The sequence below is a fragment of the Heliangelus exortis genome, chromosome 6 (assembly GCF_036169615.1).
Source record: "Heliangelus exortis chromosome 6, bHelExo1.hap1, whole genome shotgun sequence".
In the NCBI taxonomy this organism is placed as follows: Eukaryota; Metazoa; Chordata; class Aves; order Apodiformes; family Trochilidae; genus Heliangelus; species Heliangelus exortis.
The window spans coordinates 22,535,122-22,556,979 of NC_092427.1; the positions used below are offsets into that span (position 1 = coordinate 22,535,122).

General features: G+C 44.5%; 2 protein-coding genes across 6 annotated transcripts in view; both read right to left on the bottom strand.

Annotated features, from left to right (window-relative positions):
• NBEAL1 (neurobeachin like 1) overlaps positions 1-720 on the bottom strand; it is a 76,042-nt gene extending 75,322 nt beyond the window's left edge. For all 4 annotated transcript variants that reach the window (XR_011726528.1, XM_071747165.1, XM_071747164.1 and 1 more), the window contains exon 1: positions 538-720. Coding sequence is in view for 3 of the 4 variants with exons in the window: in XM_071747165.1 (XP_071603266.1) it covers positions 538-588 (51 nt within the window). In the remaining variant the exon portion in view is untranslated. The remainder of the gene's footprint in view (positions 1-537) is intronic.
• A 3,039-nt stretch (positions 721-3,759) lies between these two features.
• Positions 3,760-21,778, bottom strand: C6H2orf80 (chromosome 6 C2orf80 homolog). Of its 2 annotated transcripts, XM_071747185.1 has the most exons (11): positions 21,575-21,778; positions 18,523-18,709; positions 17,442-17,518; positions 16,536-16,617; positions 15,959-16,041; positions 15,724-15,811; positions 15,220-15,297; positions 12,518-12,605; positions 11,808-11,932; positions 10,918-11,037; positions 3,760-4,052 (listed from the first exon to the last, which is right to left on the bottom strand). In XM_071747185.1, the coding sequence occupies exons 2-10, from the start codon at positions 18,631-18,633 to the stop codon at positions 10,939-10,941; spliced, it is 831 nt and encodes a 276-aa protein (XP_071603286.1). In that variant the 5' UTR covers positions 18,634-18,709; positions 21,575-21,778; the 3' UTR covers positions 3,760-4,052; positions 10,918-10,938. The 2 variants fall into 2 exon arrangements, with proteins under 2 accessions (XP_071603286.1, XP_071603287.1); XM_071747186.1 differs by lacking the exons at positions 3,760-4,052; positions 21,575-21,778 and adding an exon at positions 10,167-10,384 and having other exon boundaries at positions 18,523-19,532.
• Between the last annotated feature and the right edge of the window lie 80 nt (positions 21,779-21,858).

The following is a 21,858-nucleotide window of genomic DNA, read 5'->3' on the forward strand; positions in this document are numbered from 1 at the left end:
TCTTAATAACATTCCTGTCAGGTGAAGGAAATTCACAGTTATTAAGAGTACTGAGATATTATGGTGATAACCAGCAAAGGAAGACTCAGGAGTAACCTAATAAACCCGCTCTTTTGGAAGGCTTGCACTAATATAGTTCAAATGAAACTGAAGCTGCACAGAAAACATTAAATAGAAAGCTAAATAATAGACAGCAGGGTATTAAATTAATACAATACATCTTAATGCCTTGGCCCTACAAAACAAAGAATTATATGAACATACACATTCACATAGTTAAAAGATACAGCTACTGCTTAAGCTGAGCCATGAACACTGTGCAGTTCACACCACAAACAAAAAAGCCCAAACAAATCACAAAGCAAATCATGAGATCAGGTTGTAAACAGTCCAGGAAGCTGTTATACCTCTACCAGAAGCTAGAACAAGTCTACGAGACTTCTAAGAAGTATGTGTTAAAAGATGTTAGAGATACATTTTAAATACCTTTCAAACACAAGAGTGTAAACACAAACAATCTCAACTCCAAATATTTACCTTACTGCAGTAAAGCATCCAAAGCTCATACAGCCTCTCCCGCGATGCCATTCCTTCCCTTCCTCTTTTCGTCGATACCTTTTTTTCAAGATCCTACCATGCTCAGTTCGCAGGTGCTCTTTCCGCAGTTTTTACTTTATTGTTACGATTATAACATAACCCGAGAAAAAGTCAACGATGAAATTAACAAGGTCTCAGCCTCTCCTCTTCGGGTAAACAGCGTAGCACAACACAAGCGACTGCAGGCAAGGGTCAAGCATGTCCGTTCTTTGCCAGCGCCGCTTCGGTTTTAATCTCTGGAAGTGAAAACAACCCTTCAGGCCTTTGGTGGAGGAGGAAAAAACAAATCCGTCTTTAAAACCGCACAGAACACCTCGGGAACTGCGCAGCGGCAAGTCCCATTGCTTTCATCTCTGGCCTTTACTGTACCCAGGACAGAGAAGTCTCGGTTTCTGATTTTCTTTTCTTGCAAAGAGTCAATGGGGACGGAGGGGAGGGGGATGAGAGCAGCGGGGCTGCTGAGAGGGGACTCCGGAGCCCGGAGGGGGCGGGGAGACGGCTTCACCTTCCCCACGGGGGGAAGGGGACGGGCGGACTCCGCACGCCGGAGCCCCGGCCTGGCAGTGACAGCCACCGCCCTCCTCCCCTGCCCCCCCACCCCGGGCTCCACAGCGGCCCCAGAGCCCCGCAGGCCCTGGCAGAGCAGCGGCTGCCCAGGCAGAGACGCCGGCCCCGGCCTTGCCCCTGCCCTGCAGAGCGTGGGAGAATCCGGGCGCCGCCGCGCTGCCCACGGCCAGGCGAGATCAGCCGCCCCGCGCTAACCCCTACCGCGCCCGCAGCCTCCCCCAGCAAACCCCCACGGCCACCCCTGCCTCACCCCGTAGCCTACTCGGGCCAGGGCGGCTGGCGGCCGGGCAACGCTGGGCGGTGGAGGGGGCTGAGCCTCGCCACGTCGTCCACCCCGCCCGCATTCCGGCACACGCCCCGGGCCGCCGCCGAGGGGCGGGGAGGCCACGGGCGCCATCTTGGTTGCGGGCAGGGGCAGCGCCTGTCCCGCAGGCGGAGTCCCGGAGTCCCGGAGTCCCGGGGTCCCGGGGTCCCGCTCCGTTGGTCTCCCGGCAGCCGTGGCGCAGCAGTTGTGCCCATGGCCGCTGGCAAGGCTGAGGGGACCCCTGCGGGACGGGGCCGCTGCGAATGCCGGCGGCAAAGCCTCTCTGTTGCCTACAGCGCCTCACCTGAGGACCAGGCGGTCTCTGTCAGGCGCCGCGTCCCCCTGCTGCAGGAGTCTCTGCCAGGGAACATCGGCGTCCCCAGTCCCTTGGGACAGGGCACCCCAGAAACCTCCGCACTGCTTTACAAGTGGGAAAGGTTCTCAAGCACACACAGGTTTTACATAGGCTCCAAAGAGGCCTTGCCTGTGTAGCCTGTGGAGTGTACATACATACAGTCTGCAGTCGCTTTAAAGCAGCCCATACCTCCTGTGCAGAGCTTGTGTAACACAAAGAAAACATTCCTAAAATAAAGTAGATTTCTAAAGGAGAAATGTGAAAAGACATTTTCCAGCTCACTGCTGTGGCCTCTTTCCCAGCATACCCGTAATGCACTGACTCTCCTGAGGCACAGGCTCCCGCAAAGGACCTTCCTCCTGCTTGCTCATAACAGGGCTGCTAGCGTGACTCCCAGGGCACGCCGTGGAGAAAAAGCTCCTTCTGTGTCCATCTACTCCCTTGGGAAGTGAGGCTGGAAACCAATGCTGTGTCAGGCTCTGAAGCAGGGAGAAGGATATTTAAGGAGACGTGGGACTGCTTCCCACTCAGCCGGGAGGATCACAGCCATGTGATGTCTGGCCACAGTGATGTGATGGTCTTCTGACACTGGGTCATCTCCTCACCTGGGTGGACCTCATACAGCTTTATGTGACGAAGCATTCACTGACATTCATTGCACAGCTGGGATGGTTTCATGCAAGATATGGAAATCCTTTGCAAAGGAATTGACTGTGAAGTATTGTTTGCTGTATAAAAAATTGCTAGGGATGGGTAAATGTCACCAAGAGCCCAGACACAACCTGAGATTAGTCCCTGCAGCATACTTTTGCAGGTTTTTCTGTTTTTAGAAGGTCAATGATATTTACCTGGAGAAATTTAAGGCCTCATCTGTGCTTGGTGTTCACAGAATCTCAGAATTGTCATGTTTACAAAAGACCTCTAAGATAACTGGATCCAACCATTAACCCAGAAAAAAACCACCATGCCAATGAGAGCATATTCTGAAGTGTGTCCTCTACACAGTTTTTGAATACCTCCAGGGAGGGTTACTCTAGCACCTCACTGGGCAATCTGTTCCAACACCTGACTACTCCCTCAGCAAATAAATTCTTCCTAACATCGAGTCTAAACCTTCCTTGGCACAACTCAAGGACATTTCCTCTAGTTCTATTGTTATTTACTTGAGAGAAGGGGCAAACACCCATCCCACTACAAGCTCCTTTCAGATAGTTGTAGAGAGTTATAATGTCATATCTGACAGTGCAGGAGTAGGAGAACAATCTTTTACTGTGCTACCTAAACGTGTTTCCTAGCATTGTTGGAGGAACAGTGACTAAAAAAGGGTCTGTAAAATTATTTTCACTCAGGTGATACATGTGCTCTGGTACTTGCTGCTAGTCATAATGGTCTCCTGCCTTGAGGTTGCAACACCATTTTTCCCACCAAGAAAAAAATAAGATCTCAGAGTTCACGTCTGTCTCCAGGGCAGAATCTGCTATGCTTAAACCACCCTCCTGTGGGCCCCTCCCTGTCAACAGCCTCCAGGAACAGAAGAGATTCTGCCTCCTCCCTGAGGGACTTCTCTCAGGGCTTGAATTACTGCTACAAGCTCCTCCCTCCGGTCAACTTTTGAAGCTAATGCAAACTATTGTTATTTGTCCCTTCCACAGCAACATCGGAAAAAGAAGCTCTTTGTAGAATGCCTTTTATTTCCAGTTTTTTATTGCATCTTTTTAAGGCCTTTTCTAGGCAAAAAGCAGCCATTTTCAAACTTTTCTCACATCTTGCTCCTTTCAAATATGCCAGGCACAAGCAAAGACACCTCCAAACCCCAATCCTCCCTTGAGACACTGCTGTACTTTCTTGCATTACTGACTTTTCCAAGTGATAGTAGTTGCTCCCTCATACAGAAGTCCTGCAACAGGCCCTAGTGAAACAACAACAACAAAAAATGTTCACAGAGTATAAAGCATCCATTTTTTGTTCTGCTGGAGCTGAAGTGACATGGTTATCCTAGGCAATCACTACTGCTTGTGTAGGCAGTTCTTGCCTTATATAGGTGTTCTGAAGGGAAAGTAAAGCATTTCTGTTCTGCAGCAGGACAGTCTGTTCCAGTGGCACACAGGGTGAGTGGCTTGCTAGTCTGACCTTCTGCAAGTTCTCTGGAGCCAGGTAGCTCACTGTGAAGTTGTTAAGGTGGCTTCTGAATGTCTGCATCACTGGTTGTAGGTCAAATATAGTCTCTCCCTGCCAATACAGGCAGACATCCAGTATTCATCATGAGTTCTATCTGACATGCAAACATTAACAATGAGAGAGGTCAATGGACAAAGCTGGGCTACAGCTTTGCCCCCCACTGATGTAGAATAATTTGAGGTGAATTTACATTTCATTGTTCTTACCTTCATAAACATTCAGCTAAGGGTATAGTTGTCAAAGAATGGACGAAGATATAAAACAAAATATTATATTATTATTAGCTACATATGGGTACTTAAAAAAATTAGTGTTTATGGATTAGTCCAGCTATGAAAGCTAATTATTAGACTTTTCATGAGCTCCTCTTTTGTAATTATGTCCATGTTTCATTAGTATTTCATTGTCCCTTAGCTGCTGTCTTGCAACAGTAACAGGTAACTGCCTGTTTGCAACAGTAGCTGTTTCTGATACTTTTGTGGATACTTTCTGATACTGATACTTTTCTGATACTTTTCTTACTTGCTGTTTTTTAATTTATCTCTTCGGCATAGCTTTAAATTAACCATTCAGCAAATTCAGGTAACAAAATGAGAAGACAGAAGAGAGTGGGTAGGGAGAAGGCATGAATTTGAGACTAAGGGAAGATTTAATAAAGGAAATGGTCTGCATTGGTTTGCAGCTCTGAGTCCAGGGACCCTTAAAGGGGCAGGGAAACCCACACACCTTATAGTCATGCTTTTGTTAAGCTATACTTTTTTCAAGAGAAGCAAATGAAAATGACATAAATCTGCAACTGACTTTCAGTTATTCTCAAACCCGTTGTTTGGCTCTAAGGCTTCTACTGGAATAATACCCCAGGTTAGGAAAAACATGCTGGGATAGGTCTATGGCAAAGTTTTTGTCTGAGGTTGTGCTTGCTGTCTTAGGGCTGATGCTTTTTTAACTGTTTGTGAAGACTTGAATTATGCTTAGAAATTATCCTGCCTCTCAGCTCTCCCATCTTGCTTCACAAACATCTTTCTTGCACAAGAAGCAAGGAGTAATCTTTATAACCTAAGTAAGCAAGTGGCCTCAGAGCTGTGTCTAAAACTCCTACTACCAAAATACCCTTTGCTGCATGTAAAGAAGCAGGACTTTGTGGATTCTAGTTTCTAGATATTGAAGACAAAATAACTTGAGACTGCATTTTGTTTGGATATTGGAAAGATGCCCTTGCACAATACCAAGGTCTCTGAGGTGGTGTTTCGCTGAGGGCAGCACAGGATCAGCTTGCCTTAAGTTTCTCTGGCTATAAATGCACAAAATGAGTGTGCAATTGCCCTTTTAGGTAATCCAGCAAACTTAATTAATATTTAATTTTCCTTTTTCCACCATGTTCACATTGTACCCTAGGTAATTCAGGGCTTGTTGGTTGTTTGCAGAATTTGTAAATAGGAAGGAATTAGTTTCAAATGCAAAACATTCACACATATAAATAGTCTGTTGTTAATTTTCTGTCTGGCTAGTTTGCCTTTGAGCTTATCAGCTGCTGAAAGAGAAAATATTATCAAATGATGCCACTGAGTTTAAATATCTGTAACTTGATTTTACTAAGTCTAAGATATAGCTGTCAACAGGACCTAGTGAGCTTGATTATTTACTTGAGCTAGACACAACAGTCCTGTTTTGTTCCTGTATCATTAACAGAAATGAAAGCTTCAGCACAGGTCAGACATAAAATTATTCCTTCCTTTGTCTGTATTCCACATTGCATAAAACTTCTAAAAGCCCAGGACAAGGTGCAGGAGATGAGCACAACTTTGAATGACTGTGTGATACACAGGAGTCATCCACAGACCTTTCAGCTGAAGAGCAATTCTGTACAATCTAGGCAAAACCTTCCTGGCCCTGTGGCAGAAGGCAATAAGATTGCTGACCTAGCAGCTATGGGTCAGGTCTAAAATACGTTCATGTTTCCACTGACACTTTTTCAGCCTCTATCTTTGTGTCTGCTCATACTGGGGGAAAGCCTCAAGATGCCAAGAGGCATCTTCTAGCTGTATTTGCAGTGCTTGGTGTTCCAGCACAGGTAAGAACAGATAATGGGACAAGCACATGGCACTTTACAAGCCATGTTAACAAAACAGAAAAGGGGAAGCCTGGGATGCACCCCCCAGGAATGCTTACAAAAAGGACTCTATGTCTTAAACATCCTAAACCAAGCAGAAAATGATGTGACCCCAATAGAGAAACGGTTTGGAAAGACACAAAGTATACAGCAAGGGAAAGATTATGTCAAAATCTGGGACCCTAAACTCATTTATGGGAAGGGTAATTTCCTTTCATTACCTGGAAGTAAGGGTATGCTTGTGTTTCCACAGATTCTGGACCTCGCTGTATACTGGCAAGATTTGTGAGACCAACCTCAAAGGAAAAGGATGAACATCCCCTCTGACCATCCATACAGTTGTTGATTTTTTTGCTCCTTGCTTATGAACATGGCTGGGATGTCTTGTGTTGTGTGAGCCTAAAAAATTGAAGTTGAAAAGGGATGGAAACTTTTTGCAAAAATGTTAAGGAAAAATATTATATTGGGAGGTTTCATCCTGTTGATTTTTGTTTACCTTTAGTTTGTATTAAGTTGTGCAATTGAGAAGTTTGCTAAAACTTAAAAGAAAGGGGGAGATGTAGGAAGTGGTGAAAATAATGTGGGTGACAAATGGATGTGCTAATCAAGTTACCCTGTTTACTAGAGGGATGGTGAAAAATTACTGAAAAACAGTGGAAAAATACCGGGTCTTGGTGCAAGGAACTTGGGATGGTCTTCTGGGAGGACCCTGGGAAAGTACTAGGATATAAATGGACCCTCAGGTGAATAAACTTTGTTTCGTTTTGCCTCAGCAAGGAAAACAACAGAGTCTGTGAACAGTACACCACACATAGTGCTACATCCAACAAAATAGGGTAAAAGAGAAGTCCTTTCTCAATGAAGAGAATGAATGTTTTTTCCCTTCCCTCTCTCCAGTGTCATTCTCTAAACAAAGGGCAATAGCAGTAGGTGATGTCCTGATTTTCAGGTACCTTCAGACCAGGTATCACTGCCATTTCCTTCAACAGGAGTAAGTGTATGAGAGAGGAAATGATGCAAAAAAAAATGTGTAATAAAGGACTATCACATCTATCCAGACTTCACAGCTGAAATTCTATATTAATGTGTTTCAGAGTTCATAGATAAAGAGGCTGGAAACTGAAGGATGGATACCACTTATTTAAGGCAGAGAAGAGCTTTCTGAATCTGTACAGGGATATTTTCCTTGAGATATCTACAGATTTCTGGAAGTCAGTTATGAGCCATTGAAGCAAAACACAACTGCACAGTCATTTCTTCAGCTGAAGAAACTTTAATTGCAGCTGAAGTTAAGAAATAAGAAGTTGTTTAGCAAGAACATTGTGGTAAGTTTTAAGTCTGATCCGATTAATCCCAGAGATGATCAGTACTGTCTTAATTCTGGGCCTTTATTTAGGAGTGTTGTGCAGTTCTCAGACTACCCACTTTTCTAGTGGTCTTCAGAAATCTGGGCAACAGGCAGCCTCAAAGTCAGAGCTACTTTGAACTTATTGGAAGGACAGGTTGAAACTCATGTTTATTATTCAAATAAACTTATTCTGCTGATGATCATCTTTGGGTTCTACCAGGAGCCTTTTTTCTCAGTTTGTCTCATTTGTGTAATTGAAGATAACCTGAGTAAAAGTTTTGTGCTATAAGTCCTAGGCCAGGCTTTTCAAATATTTTCCTTTCAGTCTAGTAATCACAAAGTCTTAAGTGCAAACCAGAGCTAAAATATCAGGGAATTAAATTTGATATCTGTTTGAAATTTTTTAAAAGATAAAAAAAGTTAAATAAAATTTTTAAAAAATCTGACTGTTTTTTTTTCAAAATAAAAGGATAATCAGCACAATTTTGAGTTTTTCTTCAGAAGATTTAAATATTTTTCTATGACTCCATATCTTCTTTGGATCAAAAATAACTTCTTCCTAATGGTTAATGCTAAGCAAATTGATTTAACTTAAAGGAACAACTTCTAGGTTCAGGTCTGTATTTGTATTCCTCAAAGATCTCTGACAGGCTTGGAAATGTTATACACTTTTTTTGTTCTTTCTGTGATCATGCTTGCTTTGTGGAGCCCTCTTGTCCTTTGGGTTCCATATGGTCCTTGATCATTTAATACAGTGGGCTGGTGATGAAATTTGGATCTTGAGAGACTGGGGCAGGGGCAGTGAATCCCTTACTGTAGCTACAAATGTAGGGCAGCCATCAGGGGTCAGACCACTTGTCCTGCTTGTCAAATAACTTGACAGCAATGGTGACTGTGAGTAGGCACCAGGGGAAGGGGTGGATCTGAAGCAAATACATATGATACTTTGTTCAGTCTTCAAGACCACAACTGGGTTTTTTTTGCTCAAGAGGTTTCCTGAGCAGGAGGTTGCATCTCTCTGGTTCTCTCAGTGGATTTGTCTTCCAAGTATTCATCCAGCTTCTGCTTAAATCCTGGATCCACATGTCCCACAGATTGGCTGTGCACTGCATTGGCTGTGGGATGATCTTAAACTCTGGAGCCAAAATATCTTGCTAGCCAAATCCATCATCTGAAGAGTCTGGTTATTTATATCTGTTCCAACTGCCCTCCATATCATATCATCGAATGGTTTAGGTTGGAAGGGACCTTAAAGATCCTCCAGTTCCAACCCCCTGCATGGGGAGGGACTCCTTCCACTAGACCAGGTTGCTCCAGGCCCCATCCAACCTGGCTTTGAATACTTCCAGGGATGAGGGAGCCAAAACTTCCTTGGCAACCTGGTCCAGCATCTTGCCACTCTCATAGGAGAGAATTTTTTCCTAATGTCTAACCTAAATCTCCCCTCTTCAAGTTTGAAACCGTTTCCCCTTGTCCTCTCACTACACACCCATGTAAAAAGCCCTACCCCAGCTTTCTTATAGGCCCCCTTCAAATATTGGGAAGTCACTGTAAGGTCACCTTGTAGCTGGCTGGAGGGCCGGGCCCAGAGAGTGGTGCTGAACGGTGCTGCATCCAGTTGGTGGCCATGGTGTCCCCCAGGGATCAGTGTTGGGCCCAGTTCTGTTTAATATCTTTATTGATGATTTAGATGAGGGGATTGAGTCCACAATTAGCAAATTCGCAGACGGCACTAAGCTGGGGGGAAGTGTGGATCAGCTGGAAGGCAGGAGGGCTCTGCAGAGGGACCTGGACAGACTGGAGAGTTGGGCTGATTCCAACGGGATGAGGTTCAACAAGGCCAAGTGCCGGGTCCTGCACTTTGGCCACAACAACCCCATGGGGAGCTCCAGGCTGGGCACAGAGTGGCTGAGAGCAGCCAGACAGAAAGGGACCTGGGAATCTGGATTGACAGGAATCTGAACATGAGCCAGCAGTGTGCCCAGGTGGCCAAGAAGGCCAACGGCATCCTGGCCTGGATCAGGAACAGCGTGGCCAGCAGGTCCAAGGAAGGGATTCTTCGCCTGTACTCAGCACTGGTGAGGCCACACCTCAAGTACTGTGTCCAGTTCTGGGCCTCTTAGCTCAGGAAGGAGATTGAGGTGCTGGAGCAGGTCCAAAGGAGGGCAACCAGGCTGGTGAAGGGACTCTAGCACAAGTCCTGTGAGGAGAGGCTGAGGAAACTGGGGCTGTTCAGCCTGGAGGAGGCTCAGGGGAGACCTCATCACTCTCTACAACTCCCTGAAAGGAGGTTGGAGCCTGGGGGGGGTTGGTCTCTTTTCCCAGGCAACTCTCAGCAAGACAAGAGGGCAGGGTCTCAAGTTGTGCCAGGGGAGGTTTAGGTTGGATATTAGAATTTCTTTACAGAGAGGGTGATCAGACATTGGAATGGGCTGCCCCGGGAAGTGGTGGATTCTCCATCCCTGGAGATATTTAAAAAGAGACTGGGCTTGGCACTCAGTGCCATGGTCTGGGAACCACAGTGGTAGGGGATCAAGGGTTGGATTTGGTGATCTCAGAGGTCCTTTCCAACCCAGATGATTCAATGATTCTATGAATCCCTGATTAAATTTAACCACCCCCAGGCTTTCTCATTTAGTGCTACCTTTTGGAATCTCCATAAATAGGTTCAAGGACTGAGAATCAGCAGGTAGAAGAGGAAAAACAGTTTTGCTTCACAAGTGTTTATTGTTTTTTCCTCTAGCAGGTATCTTGCACTAGAGTACAGGACCATCTCCAAGGCTGGGTTAATACAGCTGTACAATATGGATGGATGTCTATACCCTGAGTTAGTACAAGGATGAAGATTGTGACAGCCCATCTAGGAAATGGGAATTGTTCTTGGACAGCCCAGCATGGACATAACAGAGGCAAACCATCCGAGACCTACAAATGGGGAATGGAAGACAGTTAGGTTTTAGAGCAACATTGCCACTGCAGAGAGAGGCTTTTTGCTTTTGCTGAGTCCTTTAAGAGAATAAGAAAGCAGGATGGTTAAAGGGGAGAGCTGAAGAAAAGTACATCATCCTGAGAGGCACAACCCTCGTGTCACATGCAGGGAAATCCAGAGTGCCCCACTCTGGGTCATGTGTGGGAGTTGTACAGCACTATGGACAAGGGAAAGTATGTACTCCCTTATGTCTGAAGTTCTGCACCCTTTCTCTGGCAGAGTAGCATGGTGGGTTGAGAAGCAACTGGGAACAGTAGGGAAGCACTGGGAAAATGGAAACTCCCAATGCACTAGCAAAGAAGTAGGAGAGAGGTGGCTAAGGGAGAAGAAAGGAATGTCAGAGTCTCAGGTACAAGTGTGAGGTGTGGGAAGGAGGCAATAGCTGCTAAGAAAAACAGAAATCTCCCCAGACACAAGTTGCAAATGAATTATACTAAAGCTGAAAGGTAGAAGATACCAGTTAGCTCACCTACAGCTGAGGTACATGAAGTCAGGTTCTTTGCTGTGTCTTTGCTTCCTTTGCAGTCCTTGCCTTTGAATCTGTTTCAGACTTCCCTGGAGAGATGTCTTGTTTTGCTTCTGCAGCTCCCTGCAGGGTATAAATTATAATAAGCACAAGCACAGCAGGCAGGGCCAAATCCATCAGAAAAGATGGGGACTACACAGCAAATCAGCTTCCCTCTTGCTGTGTGACATGGGATGCACATGGGACTCAGGACTGTGGTGCAGCCCTTTTACTGTACTAGGACATCTCCATCTCTTCTGCTGGAATGTTTTCTTAGCTCTCCTGCTTAGTGAAGTGGCAGCAAACAATGGGCTTTAGCAAATTATGGACAAATAGAAAGGCAGAGTCTAATTCATGCACATGCTAGGTTAATCTGACATTAGTGGGCTCTTTATGGAATCAGGTTTTTGTTAATAAAAAAAATAATCTTTTACTGCTTTTTTGTTTGTTTGTTTCAGTGGTGGTTTGTTGTTTTTCTTTTTTGGCATGGTTTGGCTTGTTTTGGTTTGGTTTTTTATCTTTAACCTAAAAATGGTAGTAGTGAATGAGTTTTGCAGGTATTTTAACCAAAAGAGTGCCTTTCATGTGCATGTTCAGTGTTCCTAGAGCTGACTTTTCAGCTCTGAGTGACACCACCTACTTATAGATACCATACATTTGCTGTGAAAGTCCAATTTAGGATGGTCACTCCAGTAGTGCTACTATGAAGCATCTCATTTTACAGAGTGCTGTGAAGGGCAGGCAAGAAAGGCTTTGTGGGCTCTGTGTGGCCTCAGGTGCCACTCGGGCTGTGACACTCAGTGGTAGTGTTGCAAAAACAGTTTTACTGGCTTCTGTGAATTCTTCACACCTACTTTGTCAATTTGTTCCTTTCCTCTGGTCACTGAATCCAGTTGCTTGCTGTTCTTTTTAGCTCTCCTTGCTTGATGACAGTTGCTCTTACCATGTGCTGCTGCTGCTGCTGCCTGGTACTTGATGCCTTGGGAGGGATAAAGAGCCTTGTGACGTCTTCTGCTTACAGGTTGCCACCAACCTGGTTTACAGACCTGCTGCATGGGGTCAGTTGCAATATATGGTTGGAGGTAAGGGGTCCCAGCTTCAAATTCTCTAATGCTCCCGAAGTTTCTCCCATTTTTACTGCACTTGGAAAAAAACCAGGGAAGTGGGAGTGCCTCTTTCACTGGCCAGTAGTATGTCTGACCTTTGTAAAAGCTCTGGTATTAGTCCAAGCTTAAGAACAAACAAGTGATTGTCAGACAAGAAGGCTGATTCTGCTAGACATGTATAATCTTATTGTTCACCTCAACTTGAGGAAAATGCTCCTTTTGCAATTCTCATGGACTTCAGGAGCCTGAGCTAGACCCTATTTCTAGGCTACAATGAGAATATGCCTGTACCTCCCCCTCTGCAAGAGAATAGACACAGACCAAGGTTTCAAATATCTTTTCAGTGTGCAGCTGTTGGAGCTCAGCAGGCTGTGACTTGGTGGCTCTGCTGGGCCAGGTGCAGCTGTCCCATGTCACCCTGCTCTGGCCTCGTGAGAGTTGGGGTGAAATGTGCTCACTTTGCTTCCAGGTATATTCTGCAGCCTCAGGGGCAGTCAGCATGGAAAATGGATGCAGGGAGAGCTTGAAACGTTGATTCCAGTGGTACTAGAAACACAACAATTGATAGATCAGTATGGCTGCAGAACCTATGTGCCAGCCCTAATGGGTATTCTTTTTGTGGTCAGTAGTTGGAAGATAACTGCTTCACAGGCCCTGATGGATAAATGAGCATAGCTTTGCTGGCAGTATTGGCCCTGGCTGCTTGGCCCACCCTGCTTCTTCAAGTGTCCATCCCTGCTTTCCAGATATTTCAGTCATCCATAGAGTAACTGAACAGCTGCATTTTATAGCCATGTATATACTGGTACAGCCTGGGGATTGTGGTCTGCTCAGCTGTTCACATGGCAGATCCTGAAATTTCTGGCCAACAGGGAAGGAAACTCTGAGATGTGGCAGGCAGTTGGGATAGCAACCATTACATCCATCTCAGGCTAGGATAGCCCTTCTCATGAATCAGAAATCTTTTGGATCCTAAAGCCCATCAGTATGTAACTTCAGCTCCCAAAGTACCTATATACCTTGGTAAAGCTAATGCTTGACCTTCAGGGAGATCTAAACCAAGACTTCAAAAGTGATGAGGGATAACTGGAATCTCCACCATTACACTTTGATGGGAAACTGGAGGGGAAAAAAAGATAATCAGAACTGAGATCCAAAGAAACAGAATTTTGAGATGGGCTGGAATTCCAGTTCTTTGAGTCTAGGGCTCTTAAGGATGCATAAGCTGTGCTCCATCAGTTATTGTTAACAAAACCAATAGATTTAACCTCTTAAATTAACGAGGGCTTTGCAAAATAAATTAACCTTTGCTTCCAAATTCAGTGAAGCATTTCTGTTCTTTTCTCATAGAGTGGGAATGATCTTAAGACCATTAAAGATTAAAAGGCCCTTTAAGATTGAAAATGGGCAGCATTGTTGGCTGAAATAGAAACTGGAGTTCCTGACAACAATGCCTTATCTTCCTCTTCAGAAAATTTTGTACCTTTGTTATGTCATCACCATCCAGGAAGTATCCTTGAGTACACTAGGGACAGAATCTAGGCAAGTTCACAGTAATGAGATGAACAGAAAGACTGTTTCTGTTCTTTCTTTGTCTTTTATCTCTGTTTGCATAAAACTGGAATATAAACTGAAGCAAAAAAAAAAAAGCCCAAACAAAACAAACCCAGTAACTTGCTCCCCCTTCCAGAAAAACAAATACACAAACAAAAAAAACCCCAAACAAACAAAGCCAACCAAACCAAACCAAAACAATACCCAAAAAAACAACAACCCAAACAACCACTCCATGGGAAACAGCACAAGTAGCTGGAAAACTTCCAATAAAACATCACCCATCTGCAGTGTATCGTGTGCACTCAAAATGGAGATGTCTAAAAATATCCCGGGTTGGAAATTCCTGGAAAAAAGGAAGCTTCCTGCCCACAAGAAGCTTGACAGTAAAGACAGATAGCTCCCTCCCAGAAGCAAAGATCCCTCCTTCTAATGAACATGTTATGAAGTGGCCCTACATGGCATTTAGTGGCATTTCTAGTTCTTGACATGGGAAAATTCAGCTAAGAGAGATTATGGCCAAGGCTGTTCTGATGCATATAACAGTGAGCTGGATTCAGCTATAGCCCCTTCTGGACACAGGGTGGCAGTCTGTCATTAATATTACAGTTAAGCATGACCGAGATTTAAAAAAAAAAAAAAAAAAAAGTGAAGCGCTGTAAATTACAAGTGAATCATGTATTATAGTCTGATTACAATTCCACTGAAACATCAATAAAGTCTGTGTTACTGAAAATAAAATCTATATATTCCAGTACAAATGCTCATTTGTTAAGTAGCTGGGCCATACAGAATATTTTCTTGTGTCTTGAGTCACTGCAAGGGAAATTGGCTTAGCACAGTTTTCTTATTCTCTTGTTTTCACACTGCAATGAAGGGAGAATTTAAGGCACTACAACAAGTGCAATCTCTGATCCTTTGCTAGAAGGGATTCCTAGGATGTAGATGCTGAATCTCCTTGAACAGAATCATGTAATGCCTATGTGAGAGTCAGAGTGTCCTTCCAAGATTTGTCTTCTGTAAGTGTAACACTGACTGTATGCACATACCTAAACAAGACCCCAGATAAAGACCTGCAGTGTTGACACACTCTGCTAAGCAGCATACAATAGTTTACAAAAAAAGGAAGGAAGAACCTGTCTTGCAGAGTAAGTCTCTAGCCAAATGTCACACCTTTGGTTTCTCTGACAAATGCCTTATGTCAGGCATACAGCATATTTTCTTAGCTGGAAGAATTAAAGTTTACAAGGGACTAAGTCAATGAGACCAAGAACAATCTGCAGAGTCCATATGAAAGAGAAGGACAGAAAAACCAGCAAAGAAGTGGGCAGTGCTTGGAGAATTTTACTTGTTTAAACAACAGTTTACAGGCTATAATGCTCAGGAAAGCAACTTTGACCACCCACAAGGCTCTAAGCCATAATGGCTGATGTGAGAACTGTTCAGCAGTGCTTACTCCATGGGAGAATGGAATTATGTGGATCCGTGTGGATCACAATCCTAGAATGTGAGCCCAATGCACTAAATGCAGGACCAGGCCACTACAGGTAAGAGAGATCTTCACTCAGACCCTTAGAGATACTTAAAAAACCATCAAATGACTCACATTTGCAGAGTTCTGCCAGTGTGTTGCTAAGGGCCTCATGCTGTAAATCTCAAAGATCTCTTCAATGGGAATGCTGTTCTGTGAAGACAGGAAGAGAGAGGTTTGGCTCTCAGAATTAGTATTCTTTAAAGTAAATGTATGTAATCCAGCTCATATCCCCTCCCTTTGATCTCTGAAGCAGCCTTCCCATGAATTCCTAGTATTGTTTCATGCTGCTAGTAAAAATATACTGAGATCTGGTTCTGAAACTTGCTCACTGTTTTGCACTTGGGTGGGACAAGATAAGCAACGTATACACACATGTAGGACCACCTACTGAAACTGCCTGTTGTGTTTTTCAGTGCTGAGCAAAACTTAATGGCTACCTGATAAAAACAATATAGATTTGTAATATTTGCATTGTCTGCATACTGTTCTTTCAATGAACAAAGAAATCCAGGGCACAGTAAGTGTTTCCAGACAGGTGTGTAAAGCAAAAAATATTAGTCTTTCTTGCCCTCTTACCATTAATATTCCAGCATATGAAGATAATATCATAGCTTCCCTCTTAATTCGGTTGGGGTACAAGTATCGGTTGCAGTTTTCAAAATTCCTGTATGGTGTTTTGAATGAGAAGATTATTAGTCTGGTGCTATAAATCCAACAAGTAGTTCTGGACTCAATTCACTGCTGTTTTTACTCCATTTTCACACTGGTGTAACCCACTGTAACAGCAGGGCCCTAGGTCTGCAATACTCACATTTCCTCTCTTGTCAGTGCAGTCTGAGCATCCAAGTCACTCAGCCAGAGCAAAGCAACACTAAAGGCTAAGTTGTAATGGACCTGGAAAGACAGAAGAACCTGTCTTGACTGAGGGATGACAGAAAGACATGAGAAATGCAGGGAAATGAGAGCTGGAGCCCAGTATTATCTCAGCTCTAATCTGGATACCCCACCAGTTGTGACACTTGCTGAGGTCTGAGGGTTTTTAAACACACCCACGAAGATTTTCTCAGTTTGGCTGAAAGATATATTGCTATGCACAGACAGATTTAGTTTATGAAGGATTCTCTTTGCTTAGTTGACTTCAACTTAATCAAATGTCCTCTGTGGATGACTTTTGTCTTGCTGAAAACTCAACATAAAACTTGAATTACCTTGGATACATTACACCTGGATGCTATTCACCACCAATCTCTTTAGATACTCATTTCAGTAATGGGCTTTTATTGGTCACTGTATAAACGGGTTATTTAGCTGTATGAAACAGCCATCCTTCAGAGTTCTCAGTAGCCCTGCAGTCAAAGAGGATGGGAAGTAAGAAGTCTGGTGTTTACCACATCATCCAGAAAGGTGGACTGCCTTTGTCCTCTTGGATCAAATGCATTTTCTCGTAGTCTGATGCCAACATAATCTCTCCTTAAAGAGAGGAAATAACAATTACAACTGATTCTAAGCAATCTAGTGCATAAGATATATAGTGGATGGTTCTAAAGCTAAACTGGGGCTAAATTTGCTATGACTCAGGCTAGGAATCTCCTGTATGATTTCTCACAGACTAAGTAGGAAAGCTGTTAGTTTTCTGTATCACAGCTCATCTTATCTTCCCTCAAGCCACACTGCTGTCTTCCACAAATGCCCCAAAGTATAGGAAGAAGTTAAAATATGAATCAAGTATTTAAAGTCTGGGGACTCAAACAAGGATTTTGTTGTACAGCCAAGGGTCTAAAAAAGATGCTTTTCTGGTGCTTGTTTGCCTCATTCAGGGGAGGCCTGATTCTACAGTTTTTCACTCAGACTGAGCATTACTGATTCATGCAAGCAGTCCTAGGGAAGGAAGATTGACACAGGACTTGTATGAAATAGAGGGGACACTGCTTACATTACTGAAGGAGCTGTCTGTTTGGCACTCCTGAATCAAAGAGCATTAGATGCTGCTGCATGAACTAGAAGACCCCTTAGAGAAACAGCAGCTGCATGGCAAGGGAGAAACTTTGCACCTGCCTGGTCACCCACCCCGATAAGGAGCAAGTTCCGGGCTGCAACATCTCTACTGTCACATATACAGTCAGGTCTTTCACTACAGATTGCATGTAAGAAAATGAAGCACATCTCAAAGGGGTCTGTTCATACATTCCAGCAAGAGGAAGCTAAGGTCATCCAGATAAATTGTACAACCCTTTGCAATGAAAAAAAGTCCCTCTTAAATGCAATAATGGCAGCTGTGGGTAGTTATTACTTACAGGAGTTTTTCAATCTCTTTCTTCAGGCGTTTTCTTTCCATACTCCAGCTGTCATTGTAACCTAAACTCCGTGGGATCTAGAAAAGAAAAGTCCAGACTACCAAACATCTGCCAGTGAGCAAATCTGAATCACAGATAAAGATTATGGGACACTTGGAGACCCCTTACAAAATTTGGCCAAAACCATTTCCCAGGTAGGATTAAAACAGCGGCTGAGAAAACTATAGTCAAGAATGAGAAGACGACACACATAGTACTGAAAGTGAAGGAAAGAAGTTTGGTAACAGGAAATGGGCAGAATGAGCCCATTGAAGATCAGCATCAATCTTGAATGCCAGCTTTTGGGTTGCTTGCATCCCCATCACAGTGATGTATATTCTCTTATATAATGCAATCTACTGACCTGCTGCTGCTTCTGAGTTTCCTAATACTTGCTTTGTCTTGCCACTATGTGCATATTAATCAAACCTGTGTGGTACAAACTGTGGATGGACAGGGAAGAGGACAGTCTGTAAGACATGGATTAACAGCTGGCCTGACAGGACACAGAAAGAGAAAAAAGCCAACCCCTGGCCGACTAATTTTTTTTGTAATATCAAAGTGCATGCTTCTCTCATCTGCTCCATAATTAATACACAATACCTAGTAAATTGGATATTGCCCCCCTGTTGCGGGAGGTGGCAACCTTAGGGGTTTGGCGCTGAAGTCAAAGATGAGTCCTCACAGAGGTATAATCGATGCTTCCAGAAAAAAAGGTCTTTTATTACATATGAAAACCGCTTATATACTTTTACAGTGGTCACTCCCCCCTCCACCGCACTCCAAAACTACCTGCTACAGGTCACCCGGTGCCGTTCACACACAGCAAAAGCAAATCCTATTGGTGCAGGGGTAGAAGCCACTTGTTTTTCACTTTGTGCCTTCTCCTAATCTAACATCCAGGACAGGGTGTCCTTGTAACTCTGAACAGTCAAAACATGGGGTTGTGCATACAGCAGCGCCGCACGCCCCCGCCTTTCAGACCATCCCCCTATACCCCCCTATTCTCTCTCATTTGTGTACACAAGAAATCATGCACTACCTGTGTGTCGGAATAGGCTTCAGGATCTGGTTTTTGGAGCCTCTCTGACTTCAGGTATCTATGAGGAGGAATTTGCTCTTGATGTTGCTGTTCCTTTCTTGACTCTGCCATTGAGTTTGTGGCCCCAGGACATTAGGCTATGCCTTCATGCAGGACTGCAGCTTTCTGCTGTAACTTAGAAACAATGCTGCCGAGAGAAATGAAAAGAAAAAAACAAACAACACAACCAACCAAACGGAAGAGGTTAAACCAGCACCTTCAGGTGGGGTCATCAGTTTCAATCTAAATGATCCTTTTTCTCTTCTAGGCATTGAGTTTCACTGCTGAGTGACTAGTTGGAAACAGAGAAGACTTGCTAACAAAGAAGGCAGAGACTATTTACTGGGTTTCTGATGGATCTAATTGCTTGTCAAAGGATCAGCTTCCACTGTATGGAACAATGAAAAACTAGACCTGATAACTCCCAAGAACCCATTTGGTGTTCCATTTGCAGTGTTAATGGCATACAGCAAGGATCCTGCTACTTGTCTTCTCATCAGTGTTGTGTTTTCATTTACAGACACAAAATCTCAGCATGACTTACTAAATCTTGCTGTTGTCCTTCCAATGGATGCAGGGCATATCTTGCACATGACTGCTGATGGAAGCCAATGCATCATGATGACTAACAAATCAGTGAGATGCTATTGGATTTGGTAAATTAGGAAGGTTTGCAGGTTTGAGTCCTGAATGGAATGAGCCATTGGCCTTCTTAGGTATGTAATTCTCATTATATTAACTGATTACTTAGTAAACAATAGGAATGGGTTTATGAGACATGATCATTATGTTGCCTCTCTTTTTGATGTCTGAAGAAAGCATAAATCCAAATGTATTATCATAAGACATAGATGTTTTGTAGGGAAAAGCCTACTTGGCATTTACAGAATTTATGTTGTGCTTTCTCTTCCTTGCTTCATTTCACTGCTCTTCACAGAGCCCAAGCTTTGGGCATGTGCCCAGCCAAGTGCAAGGTGTGAAGGTGGCAGACAGAGTTCTGCCATCTACCCCATCTTTGCCATAGCAGTAGAAAGCCAGGTGGGCAGCCACTGAGGGAGGCCTGGAGTTTTGGAAATCCTGGCAGTATTTGATGTTCGTGGCACTTCTCATTAATTCTATGGCAAAAGGAGCAACAAGTTTATAACTTCTCCACTTTTCATTCCATCTGAGGGGCTTGTAATCAAGTTCAGTCTGATTTCTGAGGGCATCTGCTCTGCAGGCATCATGGTAGCCCTGTGTATCCAGTAGAAGTGCTGCTTGAGGAATGCAGATCTACTGCCTGCCTTTCCTACAGTTACACCCACCCGGGTCTCATCTGCTGGTACAGCCATGTGAAGATAAGATGACCTTCACAAAGTGAACGTAGCCATGCCAGGATTGATCTGAAGCCCTGCTAACCCAGCCCCTCTCCTATTATGTGGCAAGGGTGGTACCCTAAGTAAGTGACTGTCCTGCAACGAGGCTGGTCCCCAGCCTTGCGGTGAACTAAGCCCTGCAAAAGCAAAAATGCAAGGCAGGGAGCTAGGATAGCACTGTGTTTGTGTGCTTCCTGGGGAATTAAAAAAAAAAAAAAAAAAAAAAAAAGAAACAGCCACTAGTTGATACCTGGGGAAGAGATGGAAGAGATGCAAAAGTAGGTATCAGACTTTCCCCGTTCTCTACTGATAGCATCTCAGGACCTAAAAAGCGTTGTCTTGGCATTTAATAGCCCTTGCTTGCTTTTTACTTCCACAAATTTGTCCAATCTCTTTCTGAAACCTGAGTAATTGACATCTGCAATATCACCTGGAAAAACACTTCCACCGTGCAAGAAGGGCTGTGTGGGAAAGGACCCCTGGTTTTAAGCTGTCCACTGTTAATTTAATTTGCTTCCAGTGTGCTTCATTAACTTAGTAAACGTAGTACATTTAGTAAGAGCAACTTTAGGTCACTTGAAATGTGGAAATTGTCATACATGGAGCACAGCATAACTTTAAAGAGGATAGTAAAAGCCAACATCCTTTAGAGAAGAATACTTTCCACACACCACAGCACATTTAATACCAGTCACAGGTTCTCCAGAACTAGAAAGAAAGTGGTGCAGGTCTGTGCTATGAACAGCAGGTCCAATTTTCAAGATTAGTATGGAGGTTCTATTGACAATCTGTTGCTTAATTAACATAGAAGGAATAAATTATTTAATAATTCACTTTAATTAATGCTCATCAGCTAACATATTAACAAATACCACATAAAAGAGTAAGGGGAGATGGATTCTTACAAAGGGCTACCATTCACATCCCTGTGGCACCAGGTAGAAGTGTTGTTACCAGCTTGGTTCATATTGCTAATTCCCTCTGCACCTCCACAGTAAATTGCTGTGCTTCAAACTATATGGCTGCTTTTTCCTTACATGTAACTTCCACAAAATATTTCACATAATCACATCTGCACGTGCTCTGTTAACTTACTGAGGAAAAATTTAAAGGTGCATTAACTTGGACCAAAATGTAAATTCCTTGAGAAAAAAATATTCTTTTAATAGGTAGTAAAATTGTCACGTTTTTCTAGGTGAAAGCTGCAAGCCAGGTGCTGAATTTTGTGAATGAGGAAACAGTTTTGGGTGAAACTGGTCCTTCAGAACAACTCGCGGCCTTTTCCAGGGCGTCCCAGGAGCGTTTCAGCTCTTCCGTGCCTGGGACAAAGTGGCGGCAGCAGAACCTGACAAGCACGGCCTCAAACTTGGGCGCTTCCAGCCCGAAGGGCAGCGATGCCGCGGCTCTGAGGAGCCGGCATTTGTCACCCCTTTGGCCGTCAGGGCGGAGAGGTTCCCCCCAGCGGCAGCGGTCCGGACCGGCGCCGCAAAATGGAGGTGCGGCCTTGGGCGAGCGCACGGTGTCCGCGGGCCCTCCGCCTGCGCCCTGCTCCTGTAGTGCCGGAGAAGTTACGCCCCTCACCCCGCCGCAACCGAGCCTGGGTGTGAACTTTCTGCACACACTTTCTTTTGGCCCCTCTCCCCGGCGGCCAACCGTACCGAAACCGCCACCCTCCAGCCGCCGTCCTGCGGGGCGGGGCAAGGGGCGGGCTGGCCGCCGTCCCGGCTACATTCAAAACTCTCTGAGCGGGTAACGGATCCCCTCCGCCCGTTGCCGTGCCGAGGGGCAGCCGCTCACCGACCCGCAGAGCTCGCTGGCTGCCGGCGGTCGAGGCTGCCGCCCCGCATGAGGTGAGACGAGGGATCTGCGCCTTTCTGCGGCGCTGAGGCGCCTCTGGAGGAGGGGGGCGGTGGAGGGGCGGTAGCGGCCCGTGGCCCTCTCG